This window comes from Mus caroli, unplaced genomic scaffold (assembly GCF_978045245.1).
Source record: "Mus caroli unplaced genomic scaffold, Mus_caroli_1 scaffold_5, whole genome shotgun sequence".
Taxonomy (NCBI): domain Eukaryota; kingdom Metazoa; phylum Chordata; class Mammalia; order Rodentia; family Muridae; genus Mus; species Mus caroli.
The window spans coordinates 11,324,484-11,347,198 of NW_028227260.1; the positions used below are offsets into that span (position 1 = coordinate 11,324,484).

Sequence of the window (22,715 nt, forward strand, 5' to 3'; positions counted from 1 at the left end):
ATTTTTATTACATATTTTCCTCAATTACATTTCCAATGCTATCCCAAAAGTCCCCCATAGCGACCCCCACTTCCCTACCCACCCATTCCCATTCTTTTGGCCCTGGCATTCCCCTATATTGGGGCATATAAAGTTTGCCAAGTCCAATGGGCCTCTCTTTCCATTGATGGCCGACTAGGCCATCTTTCGATACATATGCAGCTAGAGACAAGAGCTCCGGGGTTCTGGTTAGTACATCATGTTGTTCCAACAATAGGGTTGCAGATCCCTTTAGCTCCTTGGGTACTTTCTCTAGCTTCTCCATTGGGAGCCCTGTGATACATCCAATAGCTGACTGTGAACATCCACTCCTTTGTTTGCTAGGCCCCGGCATCGTCTCACAAGAGACAGCTATATTTGGGTCCTTTCAGCAAAATCTTGCTAGTGTATGCAATGGTGTGAGCGTTTAGAAGCTGCTTATGGGATGGATCCCTGGATACGGCAGTCTCTAAATGGTCCATCCTTTCATCACAGCTATGAACTTTGTCTCTGTAACTCCTTCCCTGGGTGTTTTGTTCCCAATTCTAAGAAGGTGCACAGTGTCCACACTTTGGTCTTCATTCTTCTTGAGTTTCATGCGTTTATCAAATTGTATCTTATATCTTGGGTATCCTAAGTTTTGGGCTAATATCCACTTATCAGTGAATACATATTGTGTGAGTTCTTTTGTGATTGTGTTATTTCACTCAAGATGATGCCCTCCAGGTCCATCCATTTGGCTAGGAATTTTATAAATTCATTCTTTTTAATAGCTGAGTAGTACTCCATTGTGTAAATGTACCATAATTTCTGTATCCATTCCTCTGTTGAGGGACATCTGGGTTCTTTATAGGGCTGCTATGAACATAGTGGAGCATGTGTCCTTTTTACCGGTTGGGACATCTTCTGGATATATGCCCAATAGAGGTATTGCTGGGTCCTCCGGTAGTACTATGTCCAATTTTCTGAGGAACCGCCAGACTGATTTCCAGAGTGGTTGTACAAGCTTGCAATCCCACCAACAATGGAGGAGTGTTCCTCTTTCTCCACATCCTCGCCAGCATCTGCTGTCACCTGAATTTTTGATCTTAGCCATTCTGACTGGTGTGAGGTGGAATCTCAGGGTTGTTTTGATTTGCATTTCCCTGATGATTAAGGATGTTGAACATTTTTTCAGGTGTTTCTCTGCCATTCGGTATTCCTCAGGTGAGAATTCTTTGTTCAGTTCTGAGCCCCATTTTTTAATGGGGTTATTTGACTTTCTGGAGTCCACCTTCTTGAGTTCTTTATATATATTGGATATTAGTCCCTTATCTGATTTAGGATAGGTGAAGATCCTTTCCCAATCTGTTGGTGGTTTTTTTGTCTTATTGATGGTGTCTTTAGCCTTGCAGAAGCTTTGTAGTTTCATGAGGTCCCACTTGTCAATTCTCAATCTTACAGCACAAGCCATTACTGTTCTATTCAGGAATTTTTCCCCTGTGCCCATATCTTCAAGGCTTTTCCCCACTTTCTCCTCTATAAGTTTCAGTGTCTCTGGTTTTATGTGAAGTTCCTTGATCCACTTAGACTTGACCTTAGTACAAGGAGATAGGAATGGATCAATTCGCATTCTTCTACATGTTAACAACCAGTTGTGCCAGCACCATTTGTTGAAAATGCTGTCTTTCTTCCACTGGATGTTTTTAGCTCCCTTGTCGAAGATCAAGTGACCGTAGTGTGTGGGTTCATTTCTGGGTCTTCAATTCTATTCCATTGGTCTATTTGTCTGTCACTATACCAGTACCATGCAGTTTTTATCACAATTGCTCTGTAGTAAAGCTTTAGGTCCGGCATGGTGATTCCACCAGAGGTTCTTTTATCCTTGAGAAGAGTTTTTGCTATCCTAGGTTTTTTGTTATTCCAGATGAATTTGCAGATTGCACTTTCTAATTCGTTGAAGAATTGATTTGGAATTTTGATGGGGATTGCATTGAATCTGTAGATTGCTTTTGGCAAGATAGCCATTTTTACAATGTTGATCCTGCCAATCCATGAGCATGGGAGATCTTTCCATCTTCTGAGATCTTCTATAATTTCTTTCTTCAGAGACTTGAAGTTTTTATTATACAGATCTTTCACTTCCTTAGTTAGAGTCACGCCAAGATATTTTATATTATTTGTGACTATTGAGAAGGGTGTTGTTTCCCTAATTTCTTTCTCAGCCTGTTTATTCTTTGTGTAGAGAAAGGCCATTGATTTGTTTGAGTTAATTTTATATCCAGCTACTTCACCGAAGCTGTTTATCAGGCTTAGGAGTTCTCTGGTGGAATTTTTAGGGTCACTTATATATACTATCATATCATCTGCAAAAAGTGATATTTTGACTTCATCTTTTCCAATTTGTATCCCTTTGATCTCCTTTTGTTGTCGAATTGCTCTGGCTAGGACTTCCAGTACAATGTTGAATAGGTATGGAGAAAGTGGACAGCCTTGTCTAGTCCCTGATTTTAGAGGGATTGCTTCAAGCCTCTCACCATTTACTTTGATGTTGGCTACTGGTTTGCTGTAGATTGCTTTTATCATGTTTAGGTATGGGCCTTGAATTCCTGATCTTTCCAAGACTTTTATCATGAATGGGTGTTGGATCTTGTCAAATGCTTTTTCTGCATCTAACGAGATGACCATGTGGTTTTTGTCTTTGAGTTTATTTATATACTGGATTACGTTGATGGATTTCCGTTTATTGAACCATCCCTGCATCCCTGGGATGAAACCTACTTGGTCAGGATGGATGATTGTTTTGATGTGTTCTTGGATTCGGTTAGCAAGAACTTTATTGAGGATTTTTGCATCAATATTCATAAGGGATATTGGTCTGAAGTTTTCTATCTTTGTTGGGTCTTTTTGTGGTTTAGGTATCAGAGTAATTGTGGCTTCATAGAATGAGTTGGGTAGAGTACCTTCTGTTTCTATTTTGTGGAATAGTTTGTGAAGAACTGGGATTAGATCTTCTTTGAAGGTCTGATAGAACTCTGCACTAAACCCATCTGGTCCTGGGCTTTTTTTAGTTGGGAGACTATTAATGACTGCTTCTATTACTTTGGGGAATATAGGGCTGTTTAGATCATTGACTTGATCTTGATTCAACTTTGGTACCTGGTATCTGTCTAGGAACTTCTCCATTTCATCCAGGTTCTCTAGTTTTGTTGAGTATAGCCTTTGGTAGAAGGATCTGATGGTGTTTTGGATGTCTTCAGGATCTGTTGTTATGTCTCCTTTTTCATTTCTGATTTTGTTAATTAGTATGCTTTCCCTGTGCCCTCTAGTGAGTCTGGCTAAGGGTTTATCTATCTTGTTGATTTTCTCAAAGAACCAGCTCCTTGATTGGTTGATTCTTTGAATAGTTTTTCTTGTTTCCACTTGGTTGATTTCACCCCTGAGTTTGATTATTTCCTGCCGTCTACTCCTCTTGGGTGACATGCATTGTTTTTTTTATCACAATTGCTCTGTAGTACAGCTTTAGGTCAGGCATGGTGATTCTACCAGAGGTTCTTTTATCATTGAGAAGAGTTTTTGCTATCCTAGGTTTTTTGTTATTCCAGATGAATTTGCAAATTGCCCTTTCTAATTCGTTGAAGAATTGAGTTGGAATTTTGATGGAGATTGCATTGAATCTGTAGATTGCTTTTGGCAAGATAGCCATTTTTACTATATTGATCCTGCCAATCCATGAGCATGGGAGATCTTTTCATCTTCTGAGATCTTCTATAATTTCTTTCTTCAGAGAGTTGAAGTTCTTATCATACAGATCTTTCACTTCCTTAGAGTCACGCCAAGGTATTTTATATTACTTGTGAGTATTGTGAAAGGTGTTGTTTCCCTAATTTCTTTCTCAGCCTGCTTATCCTTTGTGTAGAGAAAGGCCATTGACTTGAGTTAATTTTATATCCAGCTACTTCACCAAAGCTGTTTATCAGGTTTAGGAGTTCTCTGGTGGAATTTTTAGGGTCACTTACATATACTATCATATCATCTGCAAAAAGTGATATTTTGACTTCATCTTTTCCAATTTGTTTCACCCTGATCTCCTTTTGTTGTCGAATTGCTCTGGCTAGGACTTCAAGTACAATGTCGAATAGGTATGGGGAGAGTGGACAGTCTTGTCTAGTCCCTGATTTTAGTGGGATTGCTTCAAGCTTCTCACCATTTATTTTGATGTTGGCTTCTGGTTTGCTGTAGATTGCTTTTATCATGTTTAGGTATGGGCCTTGAATTCCTGATCTTTCCAAGACTTTTATCATGAATGGGTGTTCGATTTTGTCAAATGTTTTCTCAGCATCTAAGGAGATAATCATGTGGTTTTTGTTTTTGAGTTTGTTTATATAGTGGATTACGTTGATGGATTTTCGTATATTAAACCATCCCTGCATCCCTGTAATGAAACCTACTTGGTCAGGAAGGATGATTGTTTTGATGTGTTCTTGGATTCCATTAGTGAGAATTTTTTGAGTATTTTTGCATCAATGTTCATAAGGGAAATTGGTCTGAAGTTCTCTATCTTTGTTGGGTCTTTCTGTGGTTTAGTTATAAGAGTAATTGTGGCTTCATAGAATGAATTGGGTAGAGTACCTTCTGTTTCTATTTTGTGGAATAGTTTGAGAAGAACTGGAATTAGATCTTCTTTGAAGGTCTGATAGAACTCTGCACTAAATCCATCTGGTCCTGGGCTTTTTTTGGTTGGGAGACTGTTAATGACTGCTTCTATTTCTTTAGGATATAGAACTGTTTAGGTCATTAATCTGATCCTGATTTATCTTTGGTACCTGGTATCTGTCTAGAAACTTGTCCTTTTCATTCAGGTTTTCCAGTTTTGTTGAGTATAGCCTTTTGTAGAAGGATCTGACGGTGTTTTGGATTTCTTCAGGATTTGTTGTTATGTCTCCCTTTTCATTTCTGATTTTGTTAATTAGGATGCTTTCCCTGTGACCTCTAGTGAGTCTGGCTAAGGGTTTATCTATTTTTTTGTTTTCTCCAAGAATCAGCTCCTCATTTGGTTGATTCTTTGAATAGTTTTTCTTGTTTCCACTTGGTTGTTTTCGCCCCTGAGTTTGATTATTTCCTGCTGTCTAGTCCTCTTGAGTGAATTTGCTTGCTTTTGTTCTAGAGCTTTTAGGTGTGTTGTCAAGCTGCTAGTGTGTGCTCTCTCTAGTTTCTTTTTGGGGGCACTCAGAGGTATGAGTTTTCCTCTTAGAAATGCTTTCATTATGTCTCATAAGTTTGGGTATGTTGTGGCTTCATTTTCATTAAACTCTAAAAAGTCTTTTATTTCTTTATTTCTTCCTTGACAAAGGTATCATTGAGGAGAGTGTTGTTTAGTTTCCACGTGAATGTTGGCTTTCTATTATTTATGTTGTTATTGATGATCAGCCTTAGTCCATGGTGATCTGATAGGATGCATGGGACAATTTCAATATTTTTGTATTTGTTGAGGTCTGTTTTGTGACCAATTATATGGTCAATTTTGGAGAAGGTCCCATGAGGTGCTCAGAAGAAGGTATATCCTTTTGTTTTAGTATAAAATGTTCTGTAGATATCTGTTAAATCCATTTGTTTCATAACTTCTGTTAGTTTCACTGTGTCCCTGTTTAGTTTCTGTTTCTATGATGTGTCCATTGATGAAAGTGGGGTGTTAAAGTCTCCCACTATTATTGTGTGAGCTTCAATGTGTGCTTTGAGCTTACTGAAGTTTCTTTAATGAATGTGGCTGTCCTTGCATTTGGAGTATAGATATTCAGAACTGAGAATTCCTCTTGGAAGATTTTACCTTTGATGAGTATGAAATGTACCTCCTTGTCTTTTTTGATAACTTTGGGTTGGAAGTTGATTTTATTCAATATTAGAATGGCTATTCTAGCTTGTTTCTTCAGACCATTTACTTGGAAAATTGTTTTTCAGCCTTTCATTCTGAGGTAGTGTCTGTCTTTTTCCCTGAGATGGGTTTCCTGTAAGCAGCAAAATGTTGGGTCCTGTTTGTGTAGCCAGTCTGTTAGTCTGTCTTTTTATTGGGGAATTGAGTCCATTGATATTAAGATATATTAAAGAAAAGTAATTGTTGCTTCCTATTATTTTTGTTGTTAGAGTTGGCATTCTGATCTTGTAGCTGTCTTCTTTTTGGTTTGTTGGAGGATTACTTTCCTGCTTTTTCTAGGGCATGATTTCCATCCTTGTATTGTTTTTTTTTTTTTTTTCTGTTATTATCCTTTGAAGGGCTGGATTCGTGGAAAGATATTGTGTGAATTTGGTTTTATCATGGGATACTTTGGTTTCTCCATCTATGGTAATTGAGAGTTTGGCTGAGTATAGTAGCCTGGGCTGGCATTTGTGTTCTCTTAGCGTCTGTATAACATCTGTCCAGGCTCTTCTGGCTTTCATAGTCTCTGGTGAAAAGTCTGGTGTAATTCTGATAGGCCTGCCTTTATATGTTACTTGACCTTTCTCCCTTACTGCTTTTAATATTCTATCTTTATTTAGTGCATTTGTTGTTCTGATTATTATGTGTCGGGAGGAATTTCTTTTCTGGTCCAGTCTATTTGGAGTTCTGTAGGCTTCTTGTATGATCATGGGCATCTCTTTCTTTAGGTTTGGGAAGTTTTCTTCTATAATTTTGTTGAAGATATTTGCTGCCCCTTTAAGTTAAAAATCTTCATTCTCATCTACTCCTATTATCTGTAGGTTTGGTCTTCTCATTGTGTCCTGTATTTCCTGGATGTTTTGAGTTAGAATCTTTTTGCATTTTGCATTTTCTTTGATTGTTGTGCCCATGTCCTCTATGAAGTCTTCTGCACCTGAGGTTCTCTTTTCCATGTCTTGTATTCTGTTGCTGATGCTCACATATATGGTTCCAGATTTCTTTCCTACGGTTTCTATCTCCAGTGTTGTCTCACTTTGGGTTTTCTTTATTGTTTCTACTTCCCTTTTTAGGTCTTATATGGTTTTGTTCAATTCCATCACCTGTTTGGTTGTGTTTTCCTGTTTTTCTTTAAGGACTTCTACCTCGTTAGCAGTGTTCTCCTGTATTTCTTTAAGTGAGTTATTAAAGTCCTTCTTGATGTCCTCTACCATCATCATGAGATATGATTTTAATTCAGGGTCTAGCTTTTCGGGTGTGTTGGGGTGCCCAGGACTGAATGAGGTGGGAGTTGTGGGTTCTGATGATTGTGAGTGGTCTTGGTGTCTGTTAGTAAGAATCTTATGTTTTTGCCTTTTGCCATCTGGTAATCTCTGGAGTTAGTTGTTATAGTTGTCTGTGGTTGGAGCTTGTTCCCTTTGTGATTCTGTTAGCCTCTGTCAGCAGACCTGGGAGTCTAGCTCTCTCCTTAGTTTCAGTGGTCAGAGTACTCTCTGCAGGCAAGCTCTACTCTTGCAGGGAAGGTGCACAGGTATCTGTTGTTCGTACCTGCCTCCTGGCCGAAGATGAAGGCCCGAATCAGAGCCTGCCCCGGAAGCTGTGTTGCTTTTTGTAGTCCACACTCTTACCTGTACAGACTAGTCTCTGGAAGATCTGGGATCCAAGATGGCTCCTCCAGGTGCTCTGGCAAAGCCATCCCGGACAGGGCGGACCCCTCTCTTCTGGCAGGGAATGTGCCCAGATGTCTGGAGCCCGAAACAGGGTCTGTCCCAGAAGCTGTGTAGCTTCTGTAGTCTGCACTCTCACCTGCACAGACTGATTTTTTTTTTAGTTAAAATTTATGTACACAGCTCATACCCATAGCAAAATTACAGTTATGAAGTAGCAATGGAAATAATTTTATGGCTGGGGGCAGGGTTTACCACAACATGAGGGGCTGTATTAAAGGGTCCTAACATTAGGAAGGTTGAGAACCACTGCCTTAGAGTAGCAGACATGCCAAGAACATGCCCTACTCCCTTGAGCTATACTCTAGTCTGGTCATTTCAATGTTTCCTTTCTTTAGCTAAGTTTAAATTTTTAATGCTTTTAAAGTAGAAGAAAAATACACTTGTTCTCTGTGTTCTTATCCATGTAAATAGGGCATCTTCTGAAACTATCACAAAATAAAAGATATAATCCCCCTGCCCCCCCCCCCCATGAGAGCATGAGATGACGACAAGATGGTGTGCTGCCCAGAGAAACCCTGTTGTAAACCTTCACCAGGTGCTTCTAGAGGCACCAATCTGGGGGCCTTGTCTGAAGGACATAGTAAGCATGAAGGGAGACATCATGGCTTTGGAACAGCCTCTGCCACATTTGGAAGCTTAATTATGCTTTGTAAGTTTTAGGGGAGGCCCTGAGCCCCCTATTTGTAAGGAAGCCCCTTCCTCACTGATTGTAAGGAAAGTTGCCAAATACTTGCTTTGATTTGATTTTTGGCATAGCTAAATGTGTTGTTTTTGTCTCATAGTCAGCCTCCAATTTGTGCTTAAAAGCCTAGATAGAGTTAATTACTTTTGGTTTTGAAGCCAAAACAACTGAATTATGTGAGCTCTTTCATATTCAATCCTCTGTGTTTTAATTATAAAATTATACACTCTTGCATTTCCATGTTTCTTTTCATTTTTAGTGCTCGATTTTATACAAAGCTCGAGCTGACCTAGACATGGGAAACTATCATTTTGGTGTGGCAGCAAAAACTATCTATAGCTGTTTTGTGGCTGTTCCTGTGGTCTGGGAAATAAACAAGGATCAGATTATATGTGATCACTTTCATACCGCATGATGAACGACCATTCAGAAGCATCAGATGAATCCTTTTGGGCAGACCCTTAGCTACCATGCTGTTAACTGGTGCTTTCCCTCCCTCCTCTGTCTTCCACATAGCATCTATGGACTGAAGGGAATCAGTTGGTGGTTTCTTGAAGCAGGTAGAAAGGGACTTCACACTCTCACTTGGAACCAGAAGTTGAATTTTAAGCATAATATGTTTTAGAAGTCATGGGCTGTGGCACTTCTTCAAAAAAAGGCAACAAATCTAAGAAAGGTGAGTACTGGGGACAGGCCTGTTTTTATGAATGAAAATGAGGGATTAAGCCAGACTCATATTCCTTCCTGTATCTTGTTTCTTGCCATGGTTCTCAAGCTGCTCTGTGTGATTCAGAACCATCATTATGTAGACTGAAGGTGAAATATTGGGGCAACATGGGAAAGCACCTGTAGAAAGATGCAACTTTGAGTTTATGGTATCACACAAAGTATTATCTAAGACAGATGTCTGATTTGGTTCCCGTTAAAATGTTGCAGTATAAAGTATCCATTTGTAACTCAGTGGCAGGAACCCAAAAAGACAATGGAATTTATATCTACTTCTTCTAAAGTCATATAATAGGTACACCACACATCTGTGACATTTAGTGGTGCCACTGAATTTTATTAGCTTTTATAACTCGATGACATTTTAAAAATACCTATTAAACACAGAACTTCATGAGATTTGCCTTACGATTTAAAAATAATTTAGTGAGAATACCAGGTAGATAATCTGATTCTAAAAGAAGGGCATTGCTCCTGCATAGATCCCCTACCTACTTCTACCTCCGAAGAGTTAGAGACTTAAATATTCTCTTTGTTTATTTTACTTTTCCATGACTTCTGGAATCGAGCTGAAACTTGCTTGCATGTTAAAGCCACCTAGCTTCTACAGGCAAACTAAAATAACAAGCTGGGACAATTATAGGAACCCTTTGCTCCGGAGTTCCAACTTTTTTTTTCTTATCTAGACTATGGGTATCTTTTTTGGGTTTTATTCTATATTTCAGTTCAAAGTTTCCCCAGCTTGTGGTAGAGATTTGAGGGTAGAGTATCCTGTATTAGTTAGTTGAGGGTATTTTTCTTTGGGATCAATTATGGTCCTCCTCGGCTAACTTGTGCTAAGTGTGCAGGCTTATTTCTGAAAATAGGAAGGAGCATGACAGGTACACCAACTGTTTAGAATCTTTAAGCATGTCACAACCTAATTCCATAGTAGTTGTTTATTAACAACACAGACTGGGGAATTGATTTACCTTATTTGTTTTTACAAAGGGAGTGAACAAATAAAGGGCCACACTAAGGACACCTTTCTATGCGCAGAATGTAATTTGTCATATTTATATGTATTTTACTCACATTCTCCTTTGCATCAGTCTCTCCTGACCAGTCCTTTACATTTTGTCAAATGTCTTGGGTTTTTTAAAACACTAAGCTCGGGCTGGAGAGGTGGTCCAGTGGTTAAGAGTAATTGCTGCTCTAGCAGAGGATCTGAGTTTGGTTCCCAGCACCCATATGGTAGTTCACAGCCACCTGAAACTCCAGTTCCAGGAGAAATGGTGGTCTCTTCTAGCCTCCACAGGCACTGAAGACAAGCATTCATATACATAAAATAAAAAGTAATAAATATTTTTAAAAGGTCATATATTTAAGAGCTAAGGAGATTAAGGTTAAGAGATTAAGAGTGCTTGTTGCTCTTACAGAGAACGCAGAGCTAATCTCCAGTATCAACTTGGTGACTTCAGCATCATTCATAACGGACCACTCAAGGGACCTAAGTAAGTTCTAGCTCTTTTAATTGTTTTTCACCTTCTATAATGTTATTCATAAATGGAAATATTATCAGACTTTAGAGCTTAAGGAATTTATTGAGATAAGATTCACATAACATGAAATTAATCAGCAGAGTAAACAACTCGGCTGCATTTAGTATATTTGCAATTGTGTTTAACCACCACCCTTGTCTCTGACTCCTAAGTAAAACCCCAATTATTTTCTGTCTCTAAATTCCTAACAACAGTTAATTAATGATCTGTCTCTATGGATTTATTTAAGTCAGATATTTTATTTCAATGGAACCATATACTATGTAGGCTTTGTGTTTGGCTTCTCTCTTGTAGCATTTCTCAGTATTATATTCCTTTTTATTGTTGAGGAATACTTCATGTGAGAACAGTCCATTTTATGTTTATCCCTTTCATTAATTAGTAGTAGATATTAGGTTATAAGTTTCTACTTTTCTCTATTTTTTTACTATTATGGGCAATGCTTCTATGAACATTCATATATAAGTTATTCTGTAAATATAGGCTTTCAGTTTTCTAGACATATACCAATGAATAGAATTTCTGGGTCATATAATAGCTCTATGCTTAACATTTTGAGAACCTTCTAAACTACTTCCTCAAAGTGACTATACCATTCAGTGTTCCTATCAGCAATGTGTTGGTATTACAATTTTTCAAAATCCTTGGCTACAGTTTTTTAATTGTCTTTTTATCATAACCATCCTAGTGGGTATTCTGACACATTTCGTTGTGTTTCTATTTGTACTTGACTAATGACTAATAATTTTGGGCTTCTTTTCATGTGTTTCTTGACCTTTTGTACCAGTCTCTTTAGAGTAAGCATCCATTAAGATCATTTATACCCCCACTTTTTTTTGAGACAGAATGTTACTAGGGAGCCCACTGGGGCTTGTAACTTACTTATGTGGCATAGATGCCCTCAAAGTAGTAATCCTCCTGTTACTGCCTCCTGAGTGCTGGAGTCATAGGCATGTGCCACCATGTCAAACCACCCACTTTAAAAATTGTTATCTTTATACTATTTTGTTGGAAGAGTTATGTATTCTTTATACAAATTTCTTTCTTTTTCTTTTTTTTATTAGATATTTTCTTTATTTACATTTCAAATGTTATCCCCTTTCCTAGTTTCCCCTCTGAAAATTCCCTATCCCCTATCCCCTCCCCCTGCTCCCCAGCCCACCCACACCCATTCCCAGTCCTGGCATTCCCCTATACTGGGACATAGAACCTTCATAGGACCTACAAATTTCTTATCAAATATATAATTTGAAAAGCAGCTATGCTTACCAATGTAGACTCACCTGTCACTCAAATATATAGTTTGCAAGTATTTTTTCTCACTCAGTGACTTGTCTTCTATTTGTTGATGTTGTTTTTGAGGTGGACTCCTATAGTTAGGATGTACTTGAACTCACTATGTAGTTGAGAATGACCTTGAACTCCTGTTCTGCCTGCCTCTACCTCCCAAGCGTGCACCACCCTGTCAGGTTTAAGGAATGGTCCAAGCTGGCCTTGAACTATCGTTCTGCCTTACATTTTTTTAGCACTTGCTTACTAGCATGAGGTTTCTTTACTTTCTTTTTCTTTTCTTCTTCATCCTCCTTCTCTTCTTCTCTCATTCTTCTTTGGAATTGGGAAATAATAGTATTTTGATTCATTTAGTTTGTGAACCAACAAGTTTAGTTTGTGTTACTTACTGAAGCATGGGTGAGGGCTTATTTGCAGGATCATGGACAATTTATCAGTGGTTATACTACCGAAGAATATCTCCCTCCTCCTACAACTGTTAACTGCCTACAGATCCTGGGGGAGGAGGGTAGAACTCCTGCACCCTTCCTGTCTTTAAATTTCTTTACTATGCAGTTAAAATATAACAAAACACAGCAAGTTTTCTAGCTGCCATTTAACTTAACTGTCACCCTTGTGAGTTTAGTGTTGTCATCTGGGAGACCCAGGTTTATATTTCCTGTTGGGAAGGGGTGTGTGTGTGTGTGTGTGTGTGTGTGAAGGGGAGGGGGAGAAATCTGTCTTTTACAAGGGTATCTTTGAAATCTTTTTGATATTAATATAAGTGCAATACCAGAAAGTCCAAATGAAATGTTATGAATTAAAGAAACAATAAAGGCTTAATTTTTAAAACTCCAGAGTTGGTGTGAAGCAGTGTAACTTTGTGAACTCACCTCATTCTGTAGAGTAGCAGTTCTCAACCTGTGGGTCTCGACCACTTTGGGAGTCACATATCAGATATCTTGCATGTCAGATATTCACATTACAATTCACAACTCTATCAACATTACAGTTTATGAAGTAGCAATGCAAATAGTTTTATGGTTGGGGCCATCACAACCTGAGGAGCTGTATTAAAGGGTCACAGCATTAGGAAGGTGAGAACCACTGATTTAAAGCTTATGATGGTGGACGGGTTTGGTTTTGGGTGTCAACATGACACAAGCTGGAGTTATCACAGAGAAAGGAGTTTCAGTTGGGGAAATGCCTCCATGAGATCCAGATGTGGGGCATTTTCTCAATTAGTGATCAAGGGGGAAGGGCCCCTTGTGTGTGGGACCATCTCTGGGCTGGTAGTCTTGGTTCTATAAGAGAGCAGGCTGAGCAAGCCAGGGGAGGCAAGCCAGTAAGGAACATTCCTCCATGGCCTCTGCATCAGCTTCTGCTTCCTGACCTGCTTGAGTTCTAGTCCTGACTTCCCTTGGTGATGGACCCCAGTGTGGAAGTGTAAGCTAAATAAACCCTTTCCTCCCCAACTTGCTTCTTGATCATGGTGTTTGTGCAGGAATAGAAACCCTGACTAAGACAGATAGACTGCAGCTTAGTCTACATATGAATCCTGGGGTCAGTTGTGTTACCATCTAGGTGGTCTTGATCAGGTTCATTTTGTCTGCCAGTTAAAGAATAAGAAGGCAGAGAAAATCTCAAGTTCCACAGGTTGTAGCTGAGGGAATTCCCAAACACAGTAAATAGAATCGCCTGCTAAAGAAAGGTTTTTATTGGGGTGAGGAAACACAAGAAGCACACAGAGAGAAAGACCCTCTGTAAAGAAGGGACAATTTTTTAACTTTTTAAATAGTGTTCTTACAATATCAACCAACCAGAGCCCCCCCGCCCCCAGAGCTCCCAGGGTCTAAGCCACCAATCAAGGAGTACACATGGCTCCAGCTGCATATCTAGCAAAGGATGGACTTGTTTGTCATCCATGGGAGGAGAAGCCCTTGGTCCTATGAAGGCTGGATAGATGCCCCAATGTAGGGGAATCAAGAGTGGGGAGGTGGGAGTGGGTGGGTGGGTGGAGGAACACCTTCATAGAAGCAGAGGGAGGAGGGATGGGATAGGGGGTTTCTGAGAGGGGAGAAACCTGGAAAGGGGATAACATTTGAAATATAAATAAAGAAAATAGCCAATTAAAAGAAAAAAGAAAGAAAAAGAATTCCAGAAAAAGTTTTCAATTTTAGCAAAGTCTAGCTTATTTTTAATTTGTATTTTTTTCTTTTGACATCATACTAACCTGTAAAGTCTTTGTAGTTTTAGTTCTTACATTTATTTATTTATTTATATCTATTTTAAGTTATTTTCACATATATGAGGTTTGGGTATAAATACATTCCTTGTGCATGGTAATCTGGTTCTCCTGATATCATTTGTTGAAAACATTATTTTTTTTTAATCTGGACACTCAAATAAAATAAATTAACTTGATGACTAGGCCTTCTTGCATGTGTGAAAGACTGGGGTTCTATTCCTGGCACTACAAAAGAAATTTGGCACCTTAGTGTAATTCCGTTGGGAGAATGTCTGTGTAGCATGTACAAAGTCCTGGTTTTGATTAGGAGGTATACACACCCATAATCCCTGCACTTGGAAGACAGAGACTAGAGGATCAAAAATTTAAGGTACTCCTTGGCTACGTAGCAATTTTGAGGCTCATCTGTTCTATATGAAACCTCTTTTAGGATAACCTGCTAGCTCCTCGTGCCCTCATATAGCCCAGAACTGATTTCCTTTAAAATTGAAAACAGTGTCTCTGTTAGTAACCTCATATGCAGCATCCATGTTGGATGGAAGGGATGGCCAAAATGAAGAGATCAAATAAAAGCCGGGCTCAGGAGTCCTGAGAGATTTGCACCAAAAGTGCCTGTCTTTAAAAAACAGGACTTCTTCCCGGAGGGTGCTGACTGCATCAAAGAACAAAGTAGAGCAGCACATTGGTAATGTCTCAGGTTCCAGAGAGTTAGATTTGGTGGGTACTACAAGGACATCAGGGGATGCTGTGGGAGTTCCTACATGTATATCATATAGGCCACCGTGAAGAAGATCAATGCTGCCATTTTTTTTAATTAGGCATTTTCCTCATTTACATTTCCAATGCTATACCAAAAGTCCCCCATACCCTCCCCCCCACTCCCCTACCCACCCACTCTCACTTTTTGGCCCTGTACTGGGGCATATAAAGTTTGCAAGTCCAATGGGACTCTCTTTCCAGTGATGGCCGACTAGGCCATCTTTTGATACATATGCAGCTAGAGTCAAGAGCTCCGGGGTACTGGTTAGTTCATAATGTTGTTCCACCCATAGGGTTGCGGATCCCTTCAGCTCCTTGGGTAATTTCTCTAGCTCCTCCATTGGGGGCCCTGTGATCCATCCACTAGCTGACTGTGATCATCCACTTCTGTGTTTGCTAGGCCCCGGCATTGTCTCACAAGAGACAGCTATATCTGGGTCCTTTCAGCAAAATCTTGCTAGTGTATGCAATGGTGTCAGCGTTTGGAGGCTGATTATGGGATGGATCCCTGGATATGGCATTCTCTAGATGGTCCATCCTTTTGTCTCAGCTCCAAACTTTGTCTCTGTAACTCCTTCCATGGGTGTTTTGTACCCAATTCTAAGAAGGGGGAAAGTGTCCACACTTTGGTCTTCGTTCTTCTTGAGTTTCATGTGTTTTGCAAATTGTAACTTATATCTTGGGTATTCTAAGTTTCTGGGCTAATATCCACTTATCAGTGAGTACATATCATTTGAGTTGTTTTGTGATTGGGTTACCTCACTCAGGATAATGCCCTCCAGGTCCAACCATTTGCCTAGGAATTTCATAAATTCATTCTTTTTAATAGCTGAGTAGTACTCCATTGTGTAAATGTACCATATTTTCTGTATCCATTCCTCTGTTGAGGGGCATCTGGGTTCTTTCCAGCTTCTGGCTATTATAAATAAGGCTACTATGAACATAGTGGAGCATGTTTCTTTCTTACTAGTTAGAACATCTTCTGGATATTTGCCCAGGAGAGGTATTGCGGGATCCTCCGGTAGTACCATTTCCAATTTTCTGAGGAACCACCAGACTGATTTCCAGAGTGGTTGTACAAGCTTGCAATCCCACCAACAGTGGAGGAGTGTTCCTCTTTCTCCACATCCTTGCCAGCATCTGCTGTCACCTGATTTTTTGATCTTAGCCATTCTGACTGGTGTGAGATGGAATCTCAGGGTTGTTTTGATTTGCATTTCCCTGATGATTAAGGATGCTGAACATTTTTTCTAGTGTTTCACAGCCATTTGGTATTACTCAGGTGAGAATTCTTTGTTTAGCTCTGAGCCCCATTTTTTAATGGGGTTATTTGATTTTCTGGAGTCCACCTTCTTGAGTTCTTTATATATATTGGATAATAGTCCTCTATCTGATTTAGGATAGGTAAAGATCCTTTCCCAATCTGTTGGTGGCCTTTTTGTCTTATTGACGGTGTCTTTTGCCTTGCAGAAGCTTTGCAGTTTCATGAGGTCCCATTTGTCAATTCTCGATCTTACAGCACAAGCCATTGCTGTTCTATTCAGGAATTTTTCCCCTGTGCCAATATCTTTGAGGCTTTTCCCCACTTTCTCCTCTATAAGTTTCAGTGTCTCTGGTTTTATGTGGAGCTCCTTGATCCGCTTAGATTTGACCTTAGTACAAGGAGATAGGAATGGATCAATTCGCATTCTTCTACATGATAACCACCAGTTGTGCCAGCACCATTTGTTGAAAATGCTGTCTTTTTTTCCACTGGTTGGTTTTAATGCTGCCATTTCTAATAAAGAGAAAAAGAAGACCTACTTCTTTGTAGAGGACAAATACTGGAGGTTTGATGAGAAGAAACAATCCATAGAGCCAGGATTTCCCAGGAAGATAGCTGAGGAATTTCCAGGTGTTGACTCAAGGGTGGATGCTGTCTTTGAAGCATTTGGGTTTCTCTACTTCTTCAGTGGATCTTCACAGTTGGAATTTGACCCAAATGCCAAAAAAGTGACCAAATATTGAAGAGCAATAGCTGATTTAATTGTTAAAAAGAGATTCAAGGAAGGCATCGTGTGTTTTAACTGATCCTTATAGTTCTTCATCTGAGTCTTTGTGAATGGAAGTGGTTTGTTCAGCGTGTGCTATGGCAGAACCAAACAGGAGCTATGGAAGGCACCAGTCAAACTCAAGTTGTCAAAGGGCATTCAGAAGCACTGCTTAGCTTACACTGTGTCCCAAGGAGAGGAGGGAAGGCACTCCTGGGCCACAGACAAATGACTGTCTCTGCGTAGGTGGTTTGTTTTATTTATTAAAGATGGTGTGTCATTTATTAAAAAAAAAAAAGAAGAAGAAGAAAGAAAGAAACCTGTCTCTTAGACTCTCTCTTTCACAAGATTGCTCTAGGTATTTTGGGTCTTTTGCATTTTCATAAAGATTTTATAGTTAATTTGTAGACTTATCTTAAAATCCACATAAAATGTTCAGGGGGATTATACTGAATGTATTTGGGCAGCATTGCCAGCCTAACAGTTGAATCATGAGATCTATGAATATAGTGTGTCTTTCCATTTATAGTCATAGTATTTTTATTATTTTGGATGCTTCTCTAAATAAGATTCTTTTCTTAACAGTTTTGAAATGCTCATTATAATGTCTGAAATGATTTTTGTAGCCCCCGGTTTTTCTAACTTGAGTTGTTGTCATGAAGAGCTCATTATTTAAGAATTTTTTATAAGTCATGTCATCTTCAAATAGGATTAGTTTTCCTTCCTTCTTTCCAATGCTTTCCATTTTTATTTTCATTTTTTAAACAATTTTTATTATATATTTTCTTCATTTACATTTCAAATGCTATCCCCAAAGTCCCCTATACCCTCCCCCCGCCCTGTTCCCCAACCCACCCACTCCCACTTCCTGGCCCTGGAATTCCTCTGTACTGAGGCATATAATCTTTGCAAGACCAAGGACCTCTCCTCCCAATGATGGCCAACTAGGCCATCCTCTGCTACATATGCAGCTAGAGACATGAGCTCTGGGGGTACTGGCTAGTTTATATTGTTCCTCCTATAGGGTTGCAGACCCCTTCAGGTCCTTCGGTACTTTCTCTAGCTTCTCCATTGGGGACCCCATGTTCCATCCAATAGATGACTGTGAGCATCCACTTCTGTATTTGTCAGGCATAGCCTCTCCATTTTATTTTATTGCTTCATTATGCCAGCCAGATACTTTGCTTAAATACTGTACAGAACGAGAGAGTAAGTGTCCTTGTATCGTTCAGTCTTTATTGTCAATGTGACCAGATTGAAAATCAATTGAACATATGTTCTGTATTTGTCTGCATGTGTACTTCCAAATGGATTATCTGATGGGAGGAGACCCACTTTGAATATGGGGGGCCACATTCCATGGGTTGGATATTGGATGAAATATGTTTTTTGAGTTAAATTTTTTCATACAATATATTTTCATCATATTTCCCCTCTCCCAACTCTTTACAGATCCTTCCTACCTCCCCACCCACACAACTTTATATGCTGGCCTCTCTCTCTCTCTCTCTCTCTCTCTCTCTCTCTCTCCCTCTCCCTCTCCCTCTCCCTCTCCCTCTCTCTCTCTCTCTCTCGTTATTTTAATAGGCCTGTCTTTATAAGTGACTTGGTTTTTTTCTCTTGCAGTGTTTCTATTCTTTTTTGTTTTGTATGTTTAGTGTATTGATTATTATTTGCCATGGAGGAATTTGGTTCATTGTGCAGTCTATTTGGTGTTCTGCATGCTTCCTGTACCTTGCTAGGCAACTCTGTTTTTTAAGTTAGGGAAATAATCTTCTATCATTTTGTTAAAAACATTTTCTGTACCTTTGACCTGGTTTCCTTTTCCTTCCTCTATACCTATTATTTGTATGTTTGGTCTTTTCTTTTCTTTTCTTTCTTTCTTTCTATCTTTCTTTCTTTCTTTCTTTCTTTCTTTCTTTCTTTCTTTCTTTCTTTCTTTCTTTCTTTCTTTCTTTCTTTCTTTCTTTTTTTTTTTGTTTTTTTGTTTTTAGAGACAGGGTTTCTCTGTATAGCCCTGACTGTCCTGGAACTCACTTTGTAGACCAAGTTGGCCTCGAACTCAGAAATCCACCTGTCTCTGCCTCCCACGTGCTGGGATTAAAGGTGTGCACCACCACGCCCAGCTGTGTTTGGTGTTTTCATAGTGTCCTAGATTTCCTGAAAGTTTCCCCCTCCCACTGTTTTCTTTTCTTTTAGATTTAATATTGTCTTACACTGAGGTACTATTTCTTCTAACTCATCTTCAAGTCTTATAATCTATTGGCATTTTAGTTTTGAGTTTTCTTTAGTGATTCTATTACTTTGTTAAATCCTACTTTTATGACTTGAAATGTTTTTATCATTTTATTCAATTGTTTGTGTTTTCACGAAGGTGGTTATTCAAATCATCTTTAAGGTGTGAATATGTTATTTTGAAGTCCTTGTCTTACGCTTCAGCTAAATTGCTTTTCTCAGGGCCTATTGCAATAGTGTTGCTGGCTTCTGGAAGAGGCACAATGGCTTGGTCATTCAAGTCCGTGGTCTTGTGCTGGGATCTAGGCATCTGGGGTTATGATATTTGAAGTGTTCCTTGGTGTAGATATCTGGTCTTGTCCTTGCTGCATGGCTGTCCTGTTCTTTGCTTGCTGCTACCTACTCTGAGCCTTAGCCAAGTTTTGTGGCTGTGGGGTCCCTGATAGAGTGTTTCTCAGGGTCAGTAGGTAACAAAGCAATGGAGATGGGCTAGACAGGAAGATTGGGTGGTCTAAAGGGGAAAGCCAGGGAAATCCATAGCCTGCAGTAAGATGTAATATCTCCATGGTATGTTGCTAGTATGGGAGGAAGGCTGGAAAGGAGGCAAATATTAAGACTTTCATTGAATTTAAAGACTTAAATAATTCTTTAATACATAAAATACTCTGACCAAAGAAACTTAAGCAAAGATTTAATTTGGCTCACAGTTCCAGGTTATCCATCATGGTAGGGAAGTCATAGAGACAGGGGCTTGTGGCTGGTCACATACCATCTGCAGACAAGAAACAAAGGGATGGGTTCATGGTGCTGCCCATCCCTCTTTGTTCATCTGTACAGACCAGGATCTCTTGCCCAGAGTTAAGGTAGATCTTCCCACTTCAACCAAGGCAATGCAGATAATCCCACACAGGCCTATGCAGAGGCCCAGTTCCCAGATTATTCTAGTTTTTGTCAAGATCACCACCTAACCATTACAGGGCTATTTACTTAGAATTGTCTTTATTCTTTCACTACCTCTTGCTGAATATGTCAGGCAAAGTTTAGATTTCATATGATAAACTACCTGAAATGCTAATACAATGGTGTTTGTGTGTGTGTATGTATGTATGTATGTATGTATGTGTGTGTATATATGCATGTGTGGGTGTGTGAAAGAGAGAGGGACGGAGGGAGGGAGGGAGGGAGGGAGGGAAGGAGAGAGAGAGAGAGAGAGAGAGAGAGAGAGAGAGAGAGAGAGAGAGAGAGAGAGAGAGAGAGACTGCATATAGAGGCCAGAGATTGATTTTCTGTATCTTCTTTGACCACTTTTATTTTAACCTTCCATGTTGAGAAAGAGTATTAAGTGACCTTGTAGCTTACCAGTTCAGCAAGACTGGCCAGTGAACTTCAGAGATGCCTCTGTCTCCACCTCCTGAGCACGAGGTATTCCAGGTCCTTGTCTTCACACTCAGCTTTTCCTGTGAGTGCTAGGGACTCAAACTCTTCTGCTTTAGAGAGAGGCAAACACTCTATCTGCTGAACCAGCTTCCCATCTCCATAATTGTTCTCCTTTTTAGAACTTTTCAAAGCTATAGAAACAAATGGAACTAACAAATATTCATCATTCTCCTCTACATAGATTTTCTTGAATATCTACTCTCCAGATATTTTCTTGAGATACTGTAATCATCTTACATATTACTTTTTGGAAGCCTCATTTACAGTACAAAATGTTTGCATACATAAATATTTCTCAAGTTTTTAATACATGTTCTATAGATATTTTCCATTGCTAAATATATCATTTCATAGGTAGATTATAATATATTGAAGTCTTTTTCTAGTATTGCAGTTTCATGCTAATTACAAATAACATTTAAAAAATTTTCTGGGCTGGTGAGATGGCTCAGTGGGTAAGAGCACCCGACTGCTCTTCTGAAGGTCTGGAGTTCAAATCCCAGCAACCACATGGTGGCTCACAACCATCCGTAATGAGATCTGGCTCCCTCTTCTGGAGGGTCTGAAGACAGCTACAGTGTACTTACATATAATAAATAAATAAATCTTTAATTTAAAAAAAATTTTTCTTCATGAAAAACTGTTTATTTTAGATTACATCAACAATCAGGTGATTAGATATGAAATTATTGTGCCAAGGGCTAGGGATAATTTGAAGTCTCTTGATAGAAAATAATAGCTTTTAGTACCTGAATACTCTAGAAAGTGCTCAGCATATTGTATGTGCATTTTATTTACTCCTTATAGTAAACCTGAAATTATGTTAATTTGGGGGGATAAGTCAATGTCTCACTATGTTGCCATGGTGGTTTTAATTGCTTGGCCCAGGGAGGTGTTGCCTTGTTAAAGTAGGTGTGACCTTGTTGGAAGGAGTGTGTCACTGTGGGCTTTAAAACCCTCATCCTAGCTGTATGGAAGTCAGTATTTTCTTAGTAGCCTTCAGATAAAGATGTAGAACTCTCAGTTCCTCCTGTACCATGCCTGCCTGGATGCTGCCATGCTCCCACTTTGATGATATCGGACTGAACCTCTGAACCTGTAAGCCAGCCGCAAGTAAATGTCCTTGGTCATGGTGTCTGTTCATAACAGTAAATCCCTAAGACAGTAAGCCCAGGCTGGCCTCAACTCTATGGTAGTCCTGCCACCTCAGTCTTCCAGAGTGTTGTGAGTTATGCAAGAGCTACCATGATCTGCTCCTGAGTGAAGTTTTATTATTCCCCTTTGCATAGCCAAAGCAGCTGGTGGCAAATACTTGTCATTGAGCTCATGCATATCTGCTACAAAGGAGTTTTGCTGCCAGCCATGCCTATGCCTCCTACAGAAATTACCTTCTTGTTTTATTTTGTTTTCTTAAGACAGGTTCTCATATATCCTAGGCTGGTCTCGAACTCTCTATATAGCTGAAGATGACTTTGAATTCTTTTTGCTCCTTCTATTTTTTTCCTCTGGAGTGTTGGGGATTACAGACAGACATGTACCACTAAGTCTGGTTTACTCAGTGCCAGGTTCAAACTCAGGGCTTTGTACCTGCTAGGCATGTACTCTACCACCCAAGCTACATCTCCAGCCCCCATACTAGCTTTACTTAAGTTTGCTTATATAAAAGTACCTTCTGTTTCTGTAGTGCTTACTTCTAGGCCAGGCCCTCTCATGCACACATTTGATCTTCCTAATTTGGTGTGAGGCTTAGTGTCATCACAATAGAAAGCGAGGTTTTGATAGGGAAACTGATTTACTCAAGAATATACAACTAGTAATTGGCAGGGCTATGCCCAAAACTTAATACTCATTTCTCAGGGTCTGACTATTTAAGTGTTTTTTTTTTTTTAAATTTCCTTGCATGATCGATCATTCAACTCCATCATGATACTCTGACTATGGTGCAATTTTGAGAAAGAATAGCCTGTGTAAAATCAAGACCATCTTCTCGTAGGTTGGCCACCATCTATACACAGAAATAACATTTAGATTTGTCTTATTACTTTGATTGTTACTAGTTACTTCTTCTAGTGATATGTAATAAATAACAGAATACAAGTCCTAGTTCTCATTTATTCAGGACTGCAGTCATTAATTCCCACTAACACTCT

General features: G+C 39.3%; 1 protein-coding gene across 1 annotated transcript in view; it reads left to right on the plus strand.

Moving 5' to 3' along the window:
* Window positions 1-22,715, plus strand: part of Ppef1 (protein phosphatase with EF-hand domain 1) — a 130,794-nt gene that overhangs the window by 22,778 nt on the left and 85,301 nt on the right. Inside the window, exons 3-4 of the mRNA XM_021153415.2 lie at window positions 8,837-8,996; window positions 10,465-10,539. Coding sequence (XP_021009074.1) covers window positions 8,951-8,996; window positions 10,465-10,539 — 121 coding nt within the window. The 5' untranslated portion in view covers window positions 8,837-8,950. The remainder of the gene's footprint in view (window positions 1-8,836; window positions 8,997-10,464; window positions 10,540-22,715) is intronic.